This window comes from Dendrobates tinctorius, unplaced genomic scaffold, assembly GCF_039654945.1.
Source record: "Dendrobates tinctorius isolate UK_male_01 unplaced genomic scaffold, ASM3965494v1 ptg000062l, whole genome shotgun sequence".
In the NCBI taxonomy this organism is placed as follows: domain Eukaryota; kingdom Metazoa; phylum Chordata; class Amphibia; order Anura; family Dendrobatidae; genus Dendrobates; species Dendrobates tinctorius.
Genome location: NW_027361730.1, coordinates 15820968 through 15837170, shown reverse-complemented (window position 1 = coordinate 15837170; position 16203 = coordinate 15820968). Strand labels below are relative to the sequence as shown.

Genomic DNA, 16203 nt, shown 5'->3' with positions numbered 1-16203 from the left:
TATTCAGCTCTTACCGAGCCCATAAACCTGCCCACCCCTCCCGACCGGCATCACTGGTTCAGACAGACTGCTGAGTCACTCACCCGAGGATCGCACCGCAATGCTTGGACTGGCCGTCTGCTCTGCTGACCTGAGAATGCATAGAAATACATGTTGTCATGCTCAGGTCAGGAGAGCAGATGGCCAGTCCGAGCGTTGCGGTGCGATCCCTGGGCGAGTGACTCAATCGTCTGACTGAATCAGGGACGCCTTCCGGGAGGGTTTGACAGGATTATGGGCGTGAGAAGGGGTGAATAAAGGGCTGCTCAAACCCTATTTCGGGATGCTATTGGTGTACTACACAAAAATGACCTGACAGATTAATTTTAACACCTCCTGACAGTCACCATGTGGCCAGGAGCGCTGCAGACTGTGCTGCGTGTATGGTACTTGTGAGCACGCACATATACCTCCTGCATACAGCTGGGATCGGGGGTGACTCTGGCTCCTCCCAGCTAATGAATGCCAGATGCTACACCATCTAGACCGCTAAGCAGGCTGATAGTTTTCCCTCTGTTACCCCATATATCCGTTAGTCATTTACGGACCCATAGGCTTCATGTGAAGATGGCGGCATATGGAAGTAATTAAGTGTACAAACCAGTAGTGTCTGATTCATTTTGTCCAAAAATGTAATGGGATTTTCTACCATTTATCGATGTGTTCTAGTCCGAGAGAGAAGCCTCCGATGCAAAATTCACCAAACTGAAACTTCAGGCGAAAGCTAAAGTGACAACTCTGAACAAGCAGATTGAAGAACTGAAGAAAACGGCCATTGACCAGGTAGCTGCACGCACGGGACTTATTTCTGCATTGTTAACATTCTTGTCAAAAGTAGGTCTGAGGAAGTTGTGGGGGGGTACGCCCTCATATTCTCATATCTGTGGAGAGAAGGTTCCGCCACAATTCTCCTTCAGTTTCCATCACTTTTACTCAAAAATCTTTTATTCCTTTTTTTTTTTCTTTTGTTTGGTAAGATCCAATTGATTTTGCCAAGCTGGGGATTTTTCTTTGACTACACCAGTTTTATAGGGCACATGGTTTGTAGAAAACGTGGATGAAGCAAATAAGCATCTGACAGGCCCAACAAGGAGTTAAACACTATGCATAGGCCTATTAGGTCCACACCCTTCCGATAAATTCGAGGGGTAATATCACTCGCTTTCTAGACCGATTAGCCAAATTACAATAGGAACCCATCTGCTGGTCCTAAAAGCCGTTCTATTAACATAAAAGGAAGCGATTTCCACAGAAAGTGATTTTACTTTTAATGAAGACTTATAATTTATAAAAAATGACAGTAGATGAAATGATAAAACTTTTTTTTTTTTAAATGTTATTAGCAAATTGGATGATTTCACTTAGTAGTACAGAGAGGCAGGTTTTACTTTCACCGTAGGGAGTAAGTGGGTGAGATTCTCTTCTCTGAGATACCGTGTCTGCAATGGAATGGTAACGTGGAGCCTCGTGCCTGGATCTCGCAGGATCTTCAGTGTTTCATTGTTTTGTCCATTTGATAGTCCGTAGACTATAATGGAGAAGCCAAGACAGGATTGCAGTTGCTTTGTCCCCCTGCTCCTTTTCTTAATAATTTAAAGTATCTCCTTTTACATCCTAAAATTTTCCTAGAAGTAATAGGTCCTCTTTAAGTTTGTTTCATGCTACAAGATGTCTCATTTGATGACCTTTTTCTCATGCCTTTGGTAGGTAGCTATTTGTGTTAGGATGTCCTTTATTTGACCTGGTAAGGTTTTGATTGTTTTTTTTTGCATGAGTTTTGTAGTTCTGTTTTCATTTTATTTATTTTTTTTTTTTTATTTGCTTCTATTTTGCAATCAGGGAAGCCAAGATGAAAGTGAAGAGAAAAGGAGTAGTGGACAAAATAAATCCTCAAATAGCATACAGGATAAAGAAGAAGCCAACTTAAAACTCCAAGATGACCTCAATGAGCTTACAAGGCAGTTACACGAGAGTGAAAGTAACATCAGTGCCCTCACAAAACAACTTTCTGAAAGTCAAGAAACAATTGCTGGTCTGACAAAGCAGCTTCAGGACAGTCAGGAAAGTGGGCTGGAGCTCACAAAATCCCTCCAGGAAAGTGTTCAAGAGCTTGAAGTAAGATTCATATTCTGCTATATATGTACTTCGATTACTTATGATAGAAAGTTTAGACTAGTTAGACAGAGGGTCCCAGACGGCTTCTCCTCTCCCGCTGCCCTGGATTGTCAAGTCATTTATAGGGAGTGACCTGTCACTCCAGGACAGCAGGTGGGAAGAATTTTCCGGAACCGGCCAGCCCGACTTGTCAATGGGGCAGCATGTATCAGCTGTCATATTTCCTTTAAGGGCTTTGAAAACAATTACGATTTTTTCCATGCAAACATGGTTTTGAGTTACTATGGTTATCTTGAAACTGTACTTGGTAGTGAATTCTAAAGATTTTGTGGTCTAACCTCATAACTACTAAATGTCAGTACATTGTTCTGCGTTTTAACCCTGCGCTATAGTAAATTTATTGCACTAGGTGAAATCTTCTGCTCCTCCAACCTATCAGGTAAATACAGACCACACAAGGAACCATTAATGAAAAACTGCCATAAAGACCTAAAGCCCTGTGGAAAGGCCCCAGACAGAACATTGAGAAAGGACACTCCAGAGCAACACGGTCCAGATAATAATTTAAAAAGGTATAAATTTATTACAGAAATCATCATCGATACAATTATATAGGGACAAGTAACAAAAATTCCATATGAAGACAGTACAAGAGACAAGTTTAAATACGAGCTCAGGTAGAGAATGGCTTGTGCAACCTAGTTACATCGAGCAATTATAGTGCAATTGCATAGTGCAATTCAATAGCATAAAGGACAGAATTTATATACACTGCTCAAAAAAATAAAGGGAACACTCAAATAACATATCCTAGATCTGAATGAATGAAATATTCTCATTGAATACTTTGTTCTGTACAAAGTTGAATGTGCTGACTACAAAATCACACAAAAATCATCAATGTAAATCAAATTTATAAACCAATGGAGGCCTGGATTTGGAGTTCCACACAAAATTAAAGTGGAATGTAATGTCCTTTAAAACAAGTCAAAATGATGGTCAGTATTGTGTGGGGCCTCCACGTGCCTGTATGAGTTCCCTACAACGCTTGAGCATGCTCCTGATGAGGCGGCGGATGGTCTCCTGAGGGATCTCCCAGACCTGGACTAAAGCATCCACCAACTACTGGACGGTCTGTCAGGCATTGGTGGATGGAGGGAGACATGATGTCCCAGATGTGCTCAATCGGATTCAGGTCTGGGCAACGGTCGAACCAGTCCATAGCTTCAAAGCCTTCATCTTGCAGGAACTGCTAACACCCTTCAGCCACATGAGATCTGGCATGGTCCTGCGTTAGGAGGAACCCAGGGCCAACTGCACCAGCATATGGTCTCACAAGGGGTCTTAGGATCTCATCTCGGTACCTAATGGCAGTCAGGCTACCTCTGGCGAGCACATTACTAACCCCCTGCCAAACCAGTCAAGCTGAAGGATGTTGCAGGCAGCAGATCGCTCTCCACGGCATCTCCATACTCTTGTCACATCTGTCAGATATGCTCAGTGTAGACCTGCCTTCATCTGTGAAGAGCACAGGGCGCCAGTGGCGAATTTGCCAATTCTGGTGTTCTGTGGCAAATGCCAAGTGTTCTGCACAGTGTTGGGCTGTGAGCACAACCCCCATCTGTGGACGTCGGGCATTCAGACCATCCTCATGGAGTCAGTTTCTAATGGTTTGTGCAGACAAATGCACATTTGTGGCCTGTTGGAAGTCATTTTGGAGGCTCTGGCGGTGCTCTTCCTGTTCCTCCGTGCACAAAGGCGTAGGTAGCAGTCGTGCTGCTGGGTTGTTGCCCTCCTATGGCCCCCTCCACATCTCTTGGTGTACTGGCCTGTCTCCTGGTAGCGCCTCTAGACACTACGCTGACAGACACAGCAAACCATCTTTCCACAGCTCGCATTGATGTGCCATCCTGGATGAGCTGCACTACCTGAGCCACTTGTGTAGGTTGTAGAGTCGGTCTCATGCTACCACGAGTGTTAAAGCACAACCAATATTCAAAAGTGACCAAAACATCAGCCAGTACTGAGATGTGGTCTGTGGTCCCCACCTGCAGAACCACTCCTTTATTGAGGGTGTCTTAATAATTGCCAATAATTTCCATCTGTTGTCTATTCCATTTGCACAACAGCATGTGAGATTGATTGTCAATCAGTGTTGCTTCCTAAGTGGACAGTTTGATTTCACAGAAGTTTGATCTATCTGGAGTTATATACTGCTGTTGAAGTGTTCCTTTTATTTTTTTGAGTAGTGTATATATGTGTGTGGAGATATATAGATATATTGCTTCCTCTGGGTGCTATAATGCAAAACACACGTTGGGGCTGTGTGACGTGTGACCTGTTACATCGCAGTATGGGTAAGAACCTATAGGACATGGGGAGGCATAGGTGTTATGGGCACTTTGTCTACTGATATTATCACCAATTTGTACACATTAATGACTGTCTTAACCCCTTTCCGACATCAATCGTACTATCCCGTCCATGGGACCCGGGACCCTATGCCCATGGACGGGATAGTACGTCTAGCGCGATAAGCGGCGCCCACGTGGTGAGCGCCGCTGATCGCGGCCGGGTGTCAGCTGATTATCACAGCTGACACCCGGCACAATGTGTCAGGGGCGGTCACGAACCGCCCCCGACACGTTAACCCCTTGCACACCGCGATCAAACATGATCGCGGTTTACCGGGGGTTAAAGGGAAGCATTGGCAGGGAGGGGGCTCCCTCCGTGCTTCCCTGAGCCCCCCACAGCAGCGCAATTTGCAGCGCTGCTGCGGGAGGCTCCTTCCCAGCAGGCGTCCGAATCCAAGATGGCGACGGGGGCCTGCAGGGAGCTGACTTCCTCAGTGCCTGCAAAGCGCAGGCATGAGGAAGTCTGCAGCAGTGCCTGTGACAGATCGCTGATCTGTCACAGTGATCTGTGATGTGACAGATCAGCGATCTGTCACAGGACAGTGATGTCCCACCTGAGACTATGTAATAAAGTTAAAAAAAAAAAGTGTTAAAATAATTTTTAAAAAATCGCCAAATAAATTAGAAAAAAATATATATATTCCCCCAATAAATCCATTTTTTGTAAATAAAAAAAAAACAATAAAAGTACACATATTAGGTATCGCCGCGTCCGTAACGACCTGCCCTATAAAACTGTCCCATTAGTTAACCCCTTTAGCGAACCCCTTAAAAAATAAAAAACGAAGCAAAAAATAATGATTTATTCTCATACCGCCAAACAAAAAGTGCAATAACGCGCGATCAAAAAGACGCATATAAATATCCATGGTACCGCTGAAAACGTCATCTTGTCCCGCAAAAAACGAGCCACCACACAGCATCATCAGCGAAAAAATAAAAAAGTTATAGCTCGCAGAATAAAGCGATGCAAAAATAATTATTTTTTATATAAAATAGTTTTCATTGCATAAAAACGACAAAACATAAAAAAAACGACCTAAATGAGGTATTGCTGTAACCGTACTGACCCGAAGAGTAAAAGTGCTTTATCAATTTTACCGCACGCGGAACGGTGTAAACGCGCCCCCCCCAAAAGAAATTCATGAAACGCTGGTTTTTGTTCATTCTGCGTCCCAAAAATCGGAATAAAAAGCGATCAAAAAATGTCACGTGCCTGAAAATGGTACCAATAAAAACGTCAACTCCTCCTGCAAAAAATAAGACCTCGCATGACTCGGTCGGTCAAAATATGGAAAAATTATAGCTCTCAGTATGTGGTGATGCAAAAACTATTTTTACAATAAAAAGCGTCTTTTAGCGTGACAGCTGCCAAACATAAAAACCGCCATAAATAGTAAATCAAACCCCCCGTTATCACCCCCTTAGTTAGGGAAAAATAATAAAATTAAAAGAAAATGTATTTATTTCCAGGTTAGGGCTAGGGTTAGGGCTGAGATTAGGGTTAGGGGTGTGTTGGGGTTAGGGTTGGAGTTAGAATTGGGGGTTTCCACTGTTTGGGCACATCAGGTGCTCTCCAAATGCAACATGGCGTCTGATTTCAATTCCAGCCAATTCTGCATTGAAAAAGTCAAATGGTGCTCCTTCCCTTCCAAGCTCTGCCATGCGCCCAAACAGTGTTTTACCCCCACATGTAGGGTATCGGCCTACTAAGGACAAATTGCAAAACAACTTTTGGGGTCCAATTTCTCCTGTTACCCTTAGGAAAATAAAAAATTGGGGGCAAAAATATCATTTTTGTGGAAAAAAAATGTTTTTTTTTATTTTCACGCCCGGGCGTTATAAACTTCTGTGAAGCACTTGGGGGTTCAAAGTGCTCACCACACATCTAGATAAGTTCCGTGGGGGGTCTAGTGACCAAAATGGGGACACTTGTGGGGAGTTTCAATAGTTTAGGTACATTAGGGGCTCTCCAAAGGCAGCATGACACCCGCAGACCATTCCATCAAAGTCTGCATTCCAAAACGTCACTACTTCCCTTCCGAGCCCTGACATGTGCCCATACAGTAGTTTTCTCCCACATATGGGGTGTCAGTGTACTCAGGACAAATTGAACAGCAACTTTTGGGGTCCAATTTCTCCTGGTACCCTTGGGAAAATAAAAAAAAATTGGTGACTAAAAGATCATGTTTGTGGAAAAAATACAAATTTTTTATTTTCACGCCCGGGCGTTATAAACTTCTGTGAAGCTCTTGTGGGTTCAAAGTTCTCACCACATATCTAGATAAGTTCCTTGGGGGGTCTAGTTTCCCAAATGGGGTGACTTGTGGGGGGTTTCCACTGTTTAGGTACATCAGGAGCTCTCCAAACGTGACATGGCGTCCGATCTGAATTCCAGCCAATTTTGCATTGAAAAAGTCAAACGGCGCTCCTTCCCTTCTGAGCTCTGCCATGCGCCGAAACAGTGGTTCCCCCCCACATATCAGGTATCGGCGTACTCAGGACAAATTGCACAATAACTTTTGCAGTCCAATTTCTCCTGTTACCCTTGGTAAAATAAAAAAAATTGAACCTGAAGTATTTTTTTTGTGGAAAAAAAAGTTAGATGTTCATTTTTTTTTTTTTTTTTTTAAATATTCAAAAAATTCCTGTGACGCACCTAAAGAGTTAATAAACTTATTGAATGTGGTTTTGAGCACCTTAAGGGGTGCAGTTTTTAGAATGGTGTCACTTTTGGGTATTTTCTATCATATAGACCCCTCAAAGTGGCTTCAAACGTGATGTGGTCCATAAAAATAAAATGGTGTTGCAAAAATGAGAAATCGCTGGTCAATTTTTAACCCTTATAACTTCCTAACAAAAAACAATTTTGGTTCCAAAATTGTGCTGATGTAAAGTAAACATGTGGGAAATGTTACTTATCAAGTTTTTTGTGTGCCATATCTCTGTGATTTAAGGGCATAAAAATTCAAAGTTGGAAAATTGCGAAATTTTCAAAATTTTTGCCAAATTTCTGTTTTTTTCACAAATAAACGCAAGTTATTTGAATGAAATTTTACCACTATCTTGAAGTACAATATGTCACGAGAAAACAATGTCAGAATCACCGGGATCCATGGAAGCGTTCCAGAGTTATGACCTCTTAAAGGGATAGTGGTCAGAATTGTAAAAATTGGCCCGGTCATGAACGTGCAAACCACCCTTGGGGGTGAAGGGGTTAATGGTCTACTCCTGTCCTTATTTAAACTTTTCTCTTGCACTGTCTTCATATGGAATTTTTGTTACCTGTACCTATATAATTGTGTCGATGATGATTTCTGTAATAAATTTATACCTTTTTAATTATCTGGACCGTGTTGCTCCAAATTTTATCTTCCTATTCCTCCAACCTACCAGGAGTAGGTCTGGGTCACCCACTGTGTCTGACAGCTGGGGAGCTGGAGAGAAGACTGGAGCAGTTCCTGTTTCTGTCTTCCAGTTCTCCGGCTACATAGCACTCATTGAGCACTTCGTAGTTGTGGTGTAGTGAAGCATTGGCATCGCTGAAGTTTCTGTAGGACCTGGCGAGCACATAATCACTGGGTGTTTGCCGGTATCGCGGAGCTGCTGAGTCCTAGTAGACCCTGATATCCTCTGCCACTGACTTGTGTCACTTTACCCTGTTACTAGGAGTCCTCTATATGTCTCAGTTACTGTTGGGAAATAAAAAAGTAATAAGTAAAACTTCCCCACTGCAAACAATGTGTGTTTTTCATATAAAATGTATTACATGTAAGGAAAAAAACAAAGAAAACTTGCATATATTAGGTACGGTAACTACATAACAAAATAACCTAGAAATTGTGTTCAACAGATTTAGTGTGAAACATGAACAGTAAAAAAAAAATATAAAAATAAACCAATAAGGTTTTTTCTCCTACGCCTCATTGGGGGACACAGACCGTGGGTGTTATGCTGCTTGCCACTAGGAAGACACTAAGTGAACACAGAAAAAAACTTAACCTCCTCTGCAGTATACACCCTCTCGCTGGCTGAGATTTCCCCAGTTCTTGCTTAGTGCCTGTAGGAGGCACTTGGGTCTGGCTTCAGACCCCAACATTTTTTATTTTTGACTTTTTGATATATTTTTTTCTGTAAATTTTTATTTTTTAAGTAACGGAGTGAAGGGGTTGACTGATTCCTTTCAAGGATCCGCTCTGCCCCGAACCAACAACAGGCGAGAACGCAGAGTATACCTCCCCGTACCCTTTCCTGCAATGACTGGGGCATACCTGATTATTCTGGGCGACGGTTCCTTTACAGTCCCGATCTTCCCACACGGATACGAGGGCAAGCGCACGGAGAAGACTTTAGGAGTGCTTTCGGATGCCCCATGGTCTCTCCATACCCCTGCCCATAGGGAGGATCGATTGAGGTGTACCCCTTTAAGAACCCCTCCGGCTCTGCTGCATCGCCCGGTAGAATGAGATCTGCAGGCTGGGTCCTGGACAGCGCGGCCTGCATGAGCACCAGATTGGAGGTATGGGGTCGGGTCCTGGTCCCTGGGAGAAGCACTGACTTAGCGTCAGCGGCGGTACACCAGCTCCCCGTCGCGGCCCCCCCGCTCTCCCCTTCACCTGGCGCTCACCGCGTGTAGGCCCAGAAATTTAGTCCCTGGCTTTTCGGCCTACTAGGCCGCAATTTACATAGCGCCGCCCACGTCTTTGGCGCTTCTCGCTCTGTACGAGAAGCGCCGTGCTAGTCTCAGGGGGCCATGTCCTTTTCAGCTCTGTGACGCTCTGTGACGCACATGATGGACAGCACCTAGTGACACTACAGGGCCACCGTTATTGCTCCCAGGGACACAGCATCAGGACCGTGGGTAAGCTGCATTTACCCTCAGAGCAAAGCTTAACCCCTTCTCTGCACATTCCCTGCAGCTGCAGCCCAGGCTCTGCCTGTAACCCTTTCAGGGGCGCTATGTCTCAATCTAAGGAAGCCAAAAGGGCTACTAAGAATCACACTGCGTTCTTTACCGCTTGTAACACTTGCAAGACTGCCTTGCCCAGTGCCCAGACTAATCCGTTATGCACGGATTTCGACTCGACTTGTGCTCAAACGTCATCCGTTGCCGCTGCATTTAGTCCCCCTGAGTGGGCTACGTCCCTGTCCCAGTCTGTGGAGTCACTGACCAAGGCTATAGACTCCCTCCGGGAATCCTCTTTAAGTCAGAATGCGTCTGCATTAGAAGAGCCCTATGGCTCTGCAACTGGCGGGCAGATTCCACCTCCAAAAGATCGTTGACTTCTCTGCCCTATCAAACTGGTCGCCTATTTGGAGAGAAACTGGACCAGCTCATTTCTGACACTACCGGGGGGAAAAGTAAATTCCTTCCCCAACAAAGGGCTGTCCGGCTGTTTCAGAATCAACAGCCGATTCGTTTTTGACCTCACAACAATTCCAGTTGGTCCTCCACAACCTTTTCTTCTGGATCAGGTCGGTCCCCGCGTGGAGACAGAGGTTCCCAGGTCTCATACAGACCTAACCGCTCTTGGAAGCCCAGACCAAGGGCATCTGGATCTAGGGGAGCCAAATCCCATAGATCTTCTACACAATTACTTGTTGCTGTATCCGGCGGACTCTGACAAAGTAGGCGGTTGTCTTTCTTTCATTCAGTCACACCTGGCTCGCGATCGTCCACGACGAGTGGGTCAGGGAGCTGGTGTCCTCTGGATACAAAATAGAATTTCTCCCCCCCCCCCCCCGCCCCCCTCCAACACATTTTTTCTGGTCCTCACCTCCCAAGACAAAGACAACAGCCTTCCTTAAAGGCCGTTCAGGCGCTGCAGAGGGACGGAGTCATCATTCCAGTCCCTCAAGACGAAAGGTTCAGGGGTTTTTATTCAAACCTTTTTGTGGTTCCAAAGAAGGATGGAACGATGCGGCCCATACTGAACCTCAAGCTGTTAAATCAGTTTGTCAAGGTACGGCGATTCCGAATGGAATCCCTTTGATCAGTTGTCGCCTCCATGGAAAAAGGAGAGTTCCTAGCATCCATCGATATCAAAGATGCTTCCCTTCACATCCCGATTTGCCCGTCCCACCTGCAGTTCCTGCATTTTGCAATTCGCGAGGAACACTTCCAGTTCGTTGCCTTGCTCTTCGGACTCGCCACCACCCCCAGCGTCTTTACTAAGGTCATGGCGGCTGTCATGGCCATTCTTCACGCTCGGGGAGTGGTGGTAATGCCGTATCTGGATGACCTGCTGATCGAGGGTCCGTCCCATCCAGCCTGCGAGGAATCTGTGGATATCACAGTAAATACACTTTTCTTGCCTGGGTTGGAAGATAAACTTCGAAAAGTGTTCCCCCAACACAGGCCCAACAGATTTCCTTTTTGGGAATGATCTTGGACACTTCCTGCGGGTTGGTCATTCTCCCTCGAGAAAAGGCCCAAGCCTTACAACAGGCAGCACGGACTCTTTCCCGACCGGTTTCTCACTCCATACGTTTTCAGCATGAGAGTTCTCGGAAAGATTTTGGCAGCGATGGAAGCGGTCCCATTCGCACAGTTCCATCTCCGCCCTTTACAACATGCGTTGCTGTTAACTTGGGGCAAGAACCCGTTCTCCCTGGACCGTCTCTTCCTTCTGTCCCTGCGTGTCAGACAAGCCCTCATGTGGTGGTCACTGAAATCCTCCCTGAATCAAGGGAAGTCCTTTCTCCCAGTACGATGGTCGTTGGTGACCACGGACGCAAGTCTTCTGGGTGAGGTGCGGTTTTTCGGCACAGAGTCGTTGGTCAATTTGAAAGTCATGTCTCGCCATCAACATCTTGGAGATACGAGCGATCAGATTAGCCCTACTGAGTTTCCACCATCTCCTCGCAGGTCACCCCATCAGGATCCAATCTGACAACACCACGGCTGTGGCGTATATCAACCTTCAGGGGGGTACTCTGAGCAGGATGGCCATTCACAAAGTGAGTCACATCCTCCATTGGGCCGAGACCAACCATTCGCCCATCTCGGCAATCCACATCCAGGAGGTAGACAACTGGGCGGCGGATTTTCTCAGTCGCCCAGGCCTTGCCTCAGGAGAGTGGTCTCTTCAGCCCGAAGTCTTTCAGCAGATTTGCCATCGCTAGGGGACTCTGGATGTGGATCTCATGGTCTCAAGACTAAACAACAAGGTTCCTCAATTCATTGCCCGATCGCGCGATCCATGCACCATCGGAGCGGACTCCCTAGTTCTGCCGTGGCACCTGTTCTGGCTCCCGTACATTTTTCCCCCTCTTCCCTTGCTCCCGAGGGTCATCAAGTGCATAGGGAGTACCAGTGATCCTAGTCGTGCCAGATAGGCCGTGCCGGGCATGGTACGCAGAACTAGTACAACTAGTCGCTGACATTCCATGGCGACTTCCAGATCGCATGGATCTTCTCTCACAGGGCCCGATTTACCACCAGAACTCCGGGGCCCTGTCTTTGACGGCGTGGCCGTTGAATCCTGGATTTTTGTACAGGCTGGTTTTTCTCACGACGTGATCTCCACTATGATTAGTGCTAGGAAGCCGTGTCCATGAGCATTTATCACCGCACCTGGAAAACCACCTTCTCGTGGTGCAATGACTATGGTCGATCCCCTCTGGTGTTTTACATTCCTTCCACATTGGAATTCCTACAATCCGGATTAAAGTCAGGCCTCAAGCTTAGCTCGCTCAAGGGCCAAATTTCAGCCTTGTAAGTTCTATTCCAACGCAAAATTGCCACCAAACTACAGGTGAAGACGTTCATTCAGGGAGTTTCCCATGTGGCACCTCCCTATAAAAGGCCATTGGAATCATGGGACCTTATCTTGGTTCTCGGAGCCTTACAGGAGGCTCCTTTCAAACCACTGCAGGACGTACCACTAGTTCTCTCTGGGAAGGTGGTCTTTCTAGTGGCAACTACGTCAATCAGACGAGTTTCGGAATTGGCGACCCTGTCCTGCCGTCCTCCGTTCCTGAATTTTTATCAGGACAAGGCAGTTCTCAAGATGTCCCCATCTTTCCTGCCCAAAGTCGTGTCTTCCTTTCATCTCAATGAGGAAATTGTTTTGCCTTCCTTCTGTCCGTCACCAGTCCATCGCATTGAGAAGGCTCTCCACACCCTGGATCTGGTTAGGATTCTGAGACGGTACATCTCGCGGACAGCTCCCTTCCGCAAGTCAGATGCCCTGTTCGTACTTCCAGAGGGGCATAGGAAGGGTCTAGCCGCTTCAAAAGCCACGCTAGCCAGGTGGATTCGCTTGGCTATTCAGGAATCCTACCGTGTCAAGGACACACCTGTCCCAGCAGGGATTAAGGCGTATTCTACCCGATCAGTGGGCGCCTCTTGGGCCATTCGGTACCAGGCGACAGCAGAACAGGTCTGCAAGGCTGCAATTTGGTCCAGTCTGCATACCTTTACAAAATATTTACCAAATTCATTCTCAGGCCTCTGCGGATGCAGCTCTTGGCAGACGCATCCTGCAAGCGGCAGTACCACAGTGTTAAGTCAGTGGTACATGGGGTATTAGCAGTTGTATGCTCCCCACCCACGGACTGCTTTAGGACGTCCCACGGTCTGTGTCCCCCAATGAGGCTTAGGAGAAATAGGGATTTTTGTGTGTACTCATCGTAAAATCTTTTTCTCCAAGCCAATCACTGGGGGACACAGCACCCACTCTGTTTAGCCTATTGACTCACTGTAGCATTCTTAGGTTTTGACATAGTTATTATTTGTTTAATGCTTCTACTGCTTTTTCACCGAACTGGGGAAATCTCAGCTAGCGAGAGGGTGTATACTGCAGAGGAGGAGTTAACTTTTTCTGTGTTCACTTAGTGTCCTCCTAGTGGCAAGCAGCATAACACTCACGGTCTGTGTCCCCCAATGATTGGCTCAGAGAAAAGGATGTTATGGTGAGTACACACAAAAATCCCTATTTTTTTTCCTATATTTGTGTTGCAAAATAATTCAGTATTCATATGTACCACAAAGTAGTGCAAAATGGTACAATTTGTTGTCGATAAAATAAAGCCTCAAAGTCCAAATAGGGGTAAAAAGGATGCCTGCTATAAAGCAGAGAGGTTATAATGGGGGAAAATGGGTTTGTCATTTAAAATGATAGGATTTGTGATGCTTATATAAAATTATACATTTGTGATTTAATCAGTATTTCATTAGTTTGTCATTTCTCAGTAAGTAAAACACAAGTTGTTTTGTTTTTTTTCTTATTATTTTTATAATGAGGCTTGTGATCGTTTTGTGTACAGAGGACACTGGAGGAAAAGACTGAAGCTCTCCATTCCCGAAATCAGGTAGTAGAGATGTTGGAGCAAGAATTGCAGAGTGCTGAGCTTCAGAAGCGGGTAAGTATTCTCCTTTTTGCGTTTTGTATTAAGGTACAGGGCAGGCGATTCCAGGAGGATCCATAAATGGCTGGAGCTGATGTTGGCCCTATGAATTGTGGAGGCTGAATTTACTTGTTTTTGTCCCTTAAAGCGAACCTGTCAGCAGGATTTTGTTAAGTAACCTACAGACACTGTCAGGTTGGCAGGGTTAAACTAATTAAAATAACTAAGGTGAAGAAATCCGTCTTGTGGTTCTTGTGTAATCAGTGTAAGAAGTTTTCAGTTAATGAGATGCTTGTGCTTCGGGCGGGACTGTAGGCAGAGTCTTATCTTCCTGCTCTAAGCCAGAAAAGCCAAGGAAAGACCTGCCCACGGGCCGCCCCAAAGCACAAACATGCTCCTCATCATAGAGACAGACTGTTTTTGATTCAGGGCGGCCTGTGGGCAGGTCTTTCCTAGGCTTCTCTGGCTTAAAATATAAACAGCACTAGGATATCCACTTCCTAAATTGTTTAACCAGCCAATGGATAGAATAATTAAAACATACCTTTTATTAGATTAATATACAATAAAATAAAGTGCAAGGTGCTCAAGTTACATCAAACACAACAAAGAAGAACACACAAATGAAAAAAGCTAGTGGATGCAGTATTGCCCATCATTACTGAGCATCCCAAATCTCCAAATGTTCATAGGGTGCTTAGAGTAGATCAAATACGGCCAACCTCATTCAAAGACATAGAGTACATAATTCTCAAGATAATCTCTATGCTCAACATGTCATAACATTAGCCATCTCTTATTGAGAGTAGGTGTCATGCCATCAGTATATTCCCAAGTTAGGCATAACCATACCCCTCTCCTGATCAGAAGTACCATATAATACAAGGCACAATACTGCTACACAGCATTAATAAGAACCACACAGCCTCAATTGCAGCATTTGCTACGGGTTCTATAACACACAAATAATGTATCAGATAGAAATATATAGTGTGTCATAATAAAGATATATACTCCCGCATACCCTCCATATACCTTAGGACCGGATCTAAATCCACAAGGTATGCATAAATATCTCAAATAAACCGTCTCTTATAAATGTGAGACCAATATTATGACACCAAAATATTTAATAAAACACGGAACAATCTCACCCAAATAGCAGGGGCATTCTCTGATTGATTGCCATCCCCGTGACTGGTGAGCGCGATACCCCTATCTCCCGACGCGTTTCGTCTAATCTCATCAGGGGAGTCAACTGGGGTTCATCTGAATGGTGTATCACGCATAGCCGTTATGTACTTCATCCGACATTATTATTATAACATAATGTCGGATGAAGTACATAACGGCTATGCGTGATACACCATTCAGATGAACCCCAGTTGACTCCCCTGATGAGATTAGACGAAACGCGTCGGGAGATAGGGGTATCGCGCTCACCAGTCACGGGGATGGCAATCAATCAGAGAATGCCCCTGCTATTTGGGTGAGATTGTTCCGTGTTTTATTAAATATTTTGGTGTCATAATATTGGTCTCACATTTATAAGAGACGGTTTATTTGAGATATTTATGCATACCTGGTGGATTTAGATCCGGTCCAAAGGTATATGGAGGGTATGCGGGAGTATATATCTTTATTATGACACACTATACATTTCTATCTGATACATTATTTGTGTGTTATAGAACCCGTAGCAAATGCGGCAATTGAGGCTGTGTGGTTCTTATTAATGCTGTGTAGCAGTATTGTGCCTTGTATTATATGGTACTTCTGATCAGGAGAGGGGTATGGTTATGCCTAACTTGGGAATATACTGATGGCATGACACCTACTCTCAATAAGAGATGGCTAATGTTATGACATGTTGAGCATAGAGATTATCTTGAGAATTATGTACTCTATGTCTTTGAATGAGGTTGGCCGTATTTGATCTACTCTAAGCACCCTATGAACATTTGGAGATTTGGGATGCTCAGTAATGATGGGCAATACTGCATCCACTAGCTTTTTTCATTTGTGTGTTCTTCTTTGTTGTGTTTGATGTAACTTGAGCACCTTGCACTTTATTTTATTGTATATTAATCTAATAAAAGGTATATTTTAATTATTCTATCCATTGGCTGGTTAAACATTCTCTGGCTTAAAGCAGGAAGATAAGACTCTGCCTATGTCCTTTTTACTGAGCTATGATATGAGACTACCAACCACCGACAGGTGACAATCCAGCAGCTATCAGCTGTACACTATAGCTGACAATTTGCTACATCAGTCACGACCA

General features: G+C 44.8%; 1 protein-coding gene across 3 annotated transcripts in view; it reads left to right on the top strand.

Annotated features, from left to right (window-relative positions):
• GOLGB1 (golgin B1) overlaps positions 1-16203 on the top strand; it is a 60511-nt gene that overhangs the window by 11449 nt on the left and 32859 nt on the right. For all 3 annotated transcript variants that reach the window (XM_073579323.1, XM_073579324.1, XM_073579322.1), the window contains exons 4-6: positions 709-822; positions 1879-2154; positions 13839-13934. In XM_073579323.1, coding sequence (XP_073435424.1) covers positions 709-822; positions 1879-2154; positions 13839-13934 — 486 coding nt within the window. The remainder of the gene's footprint in view (positions 1-708; positions 823-1878; positions 2155-13838; positions 13935-16203) is intronic.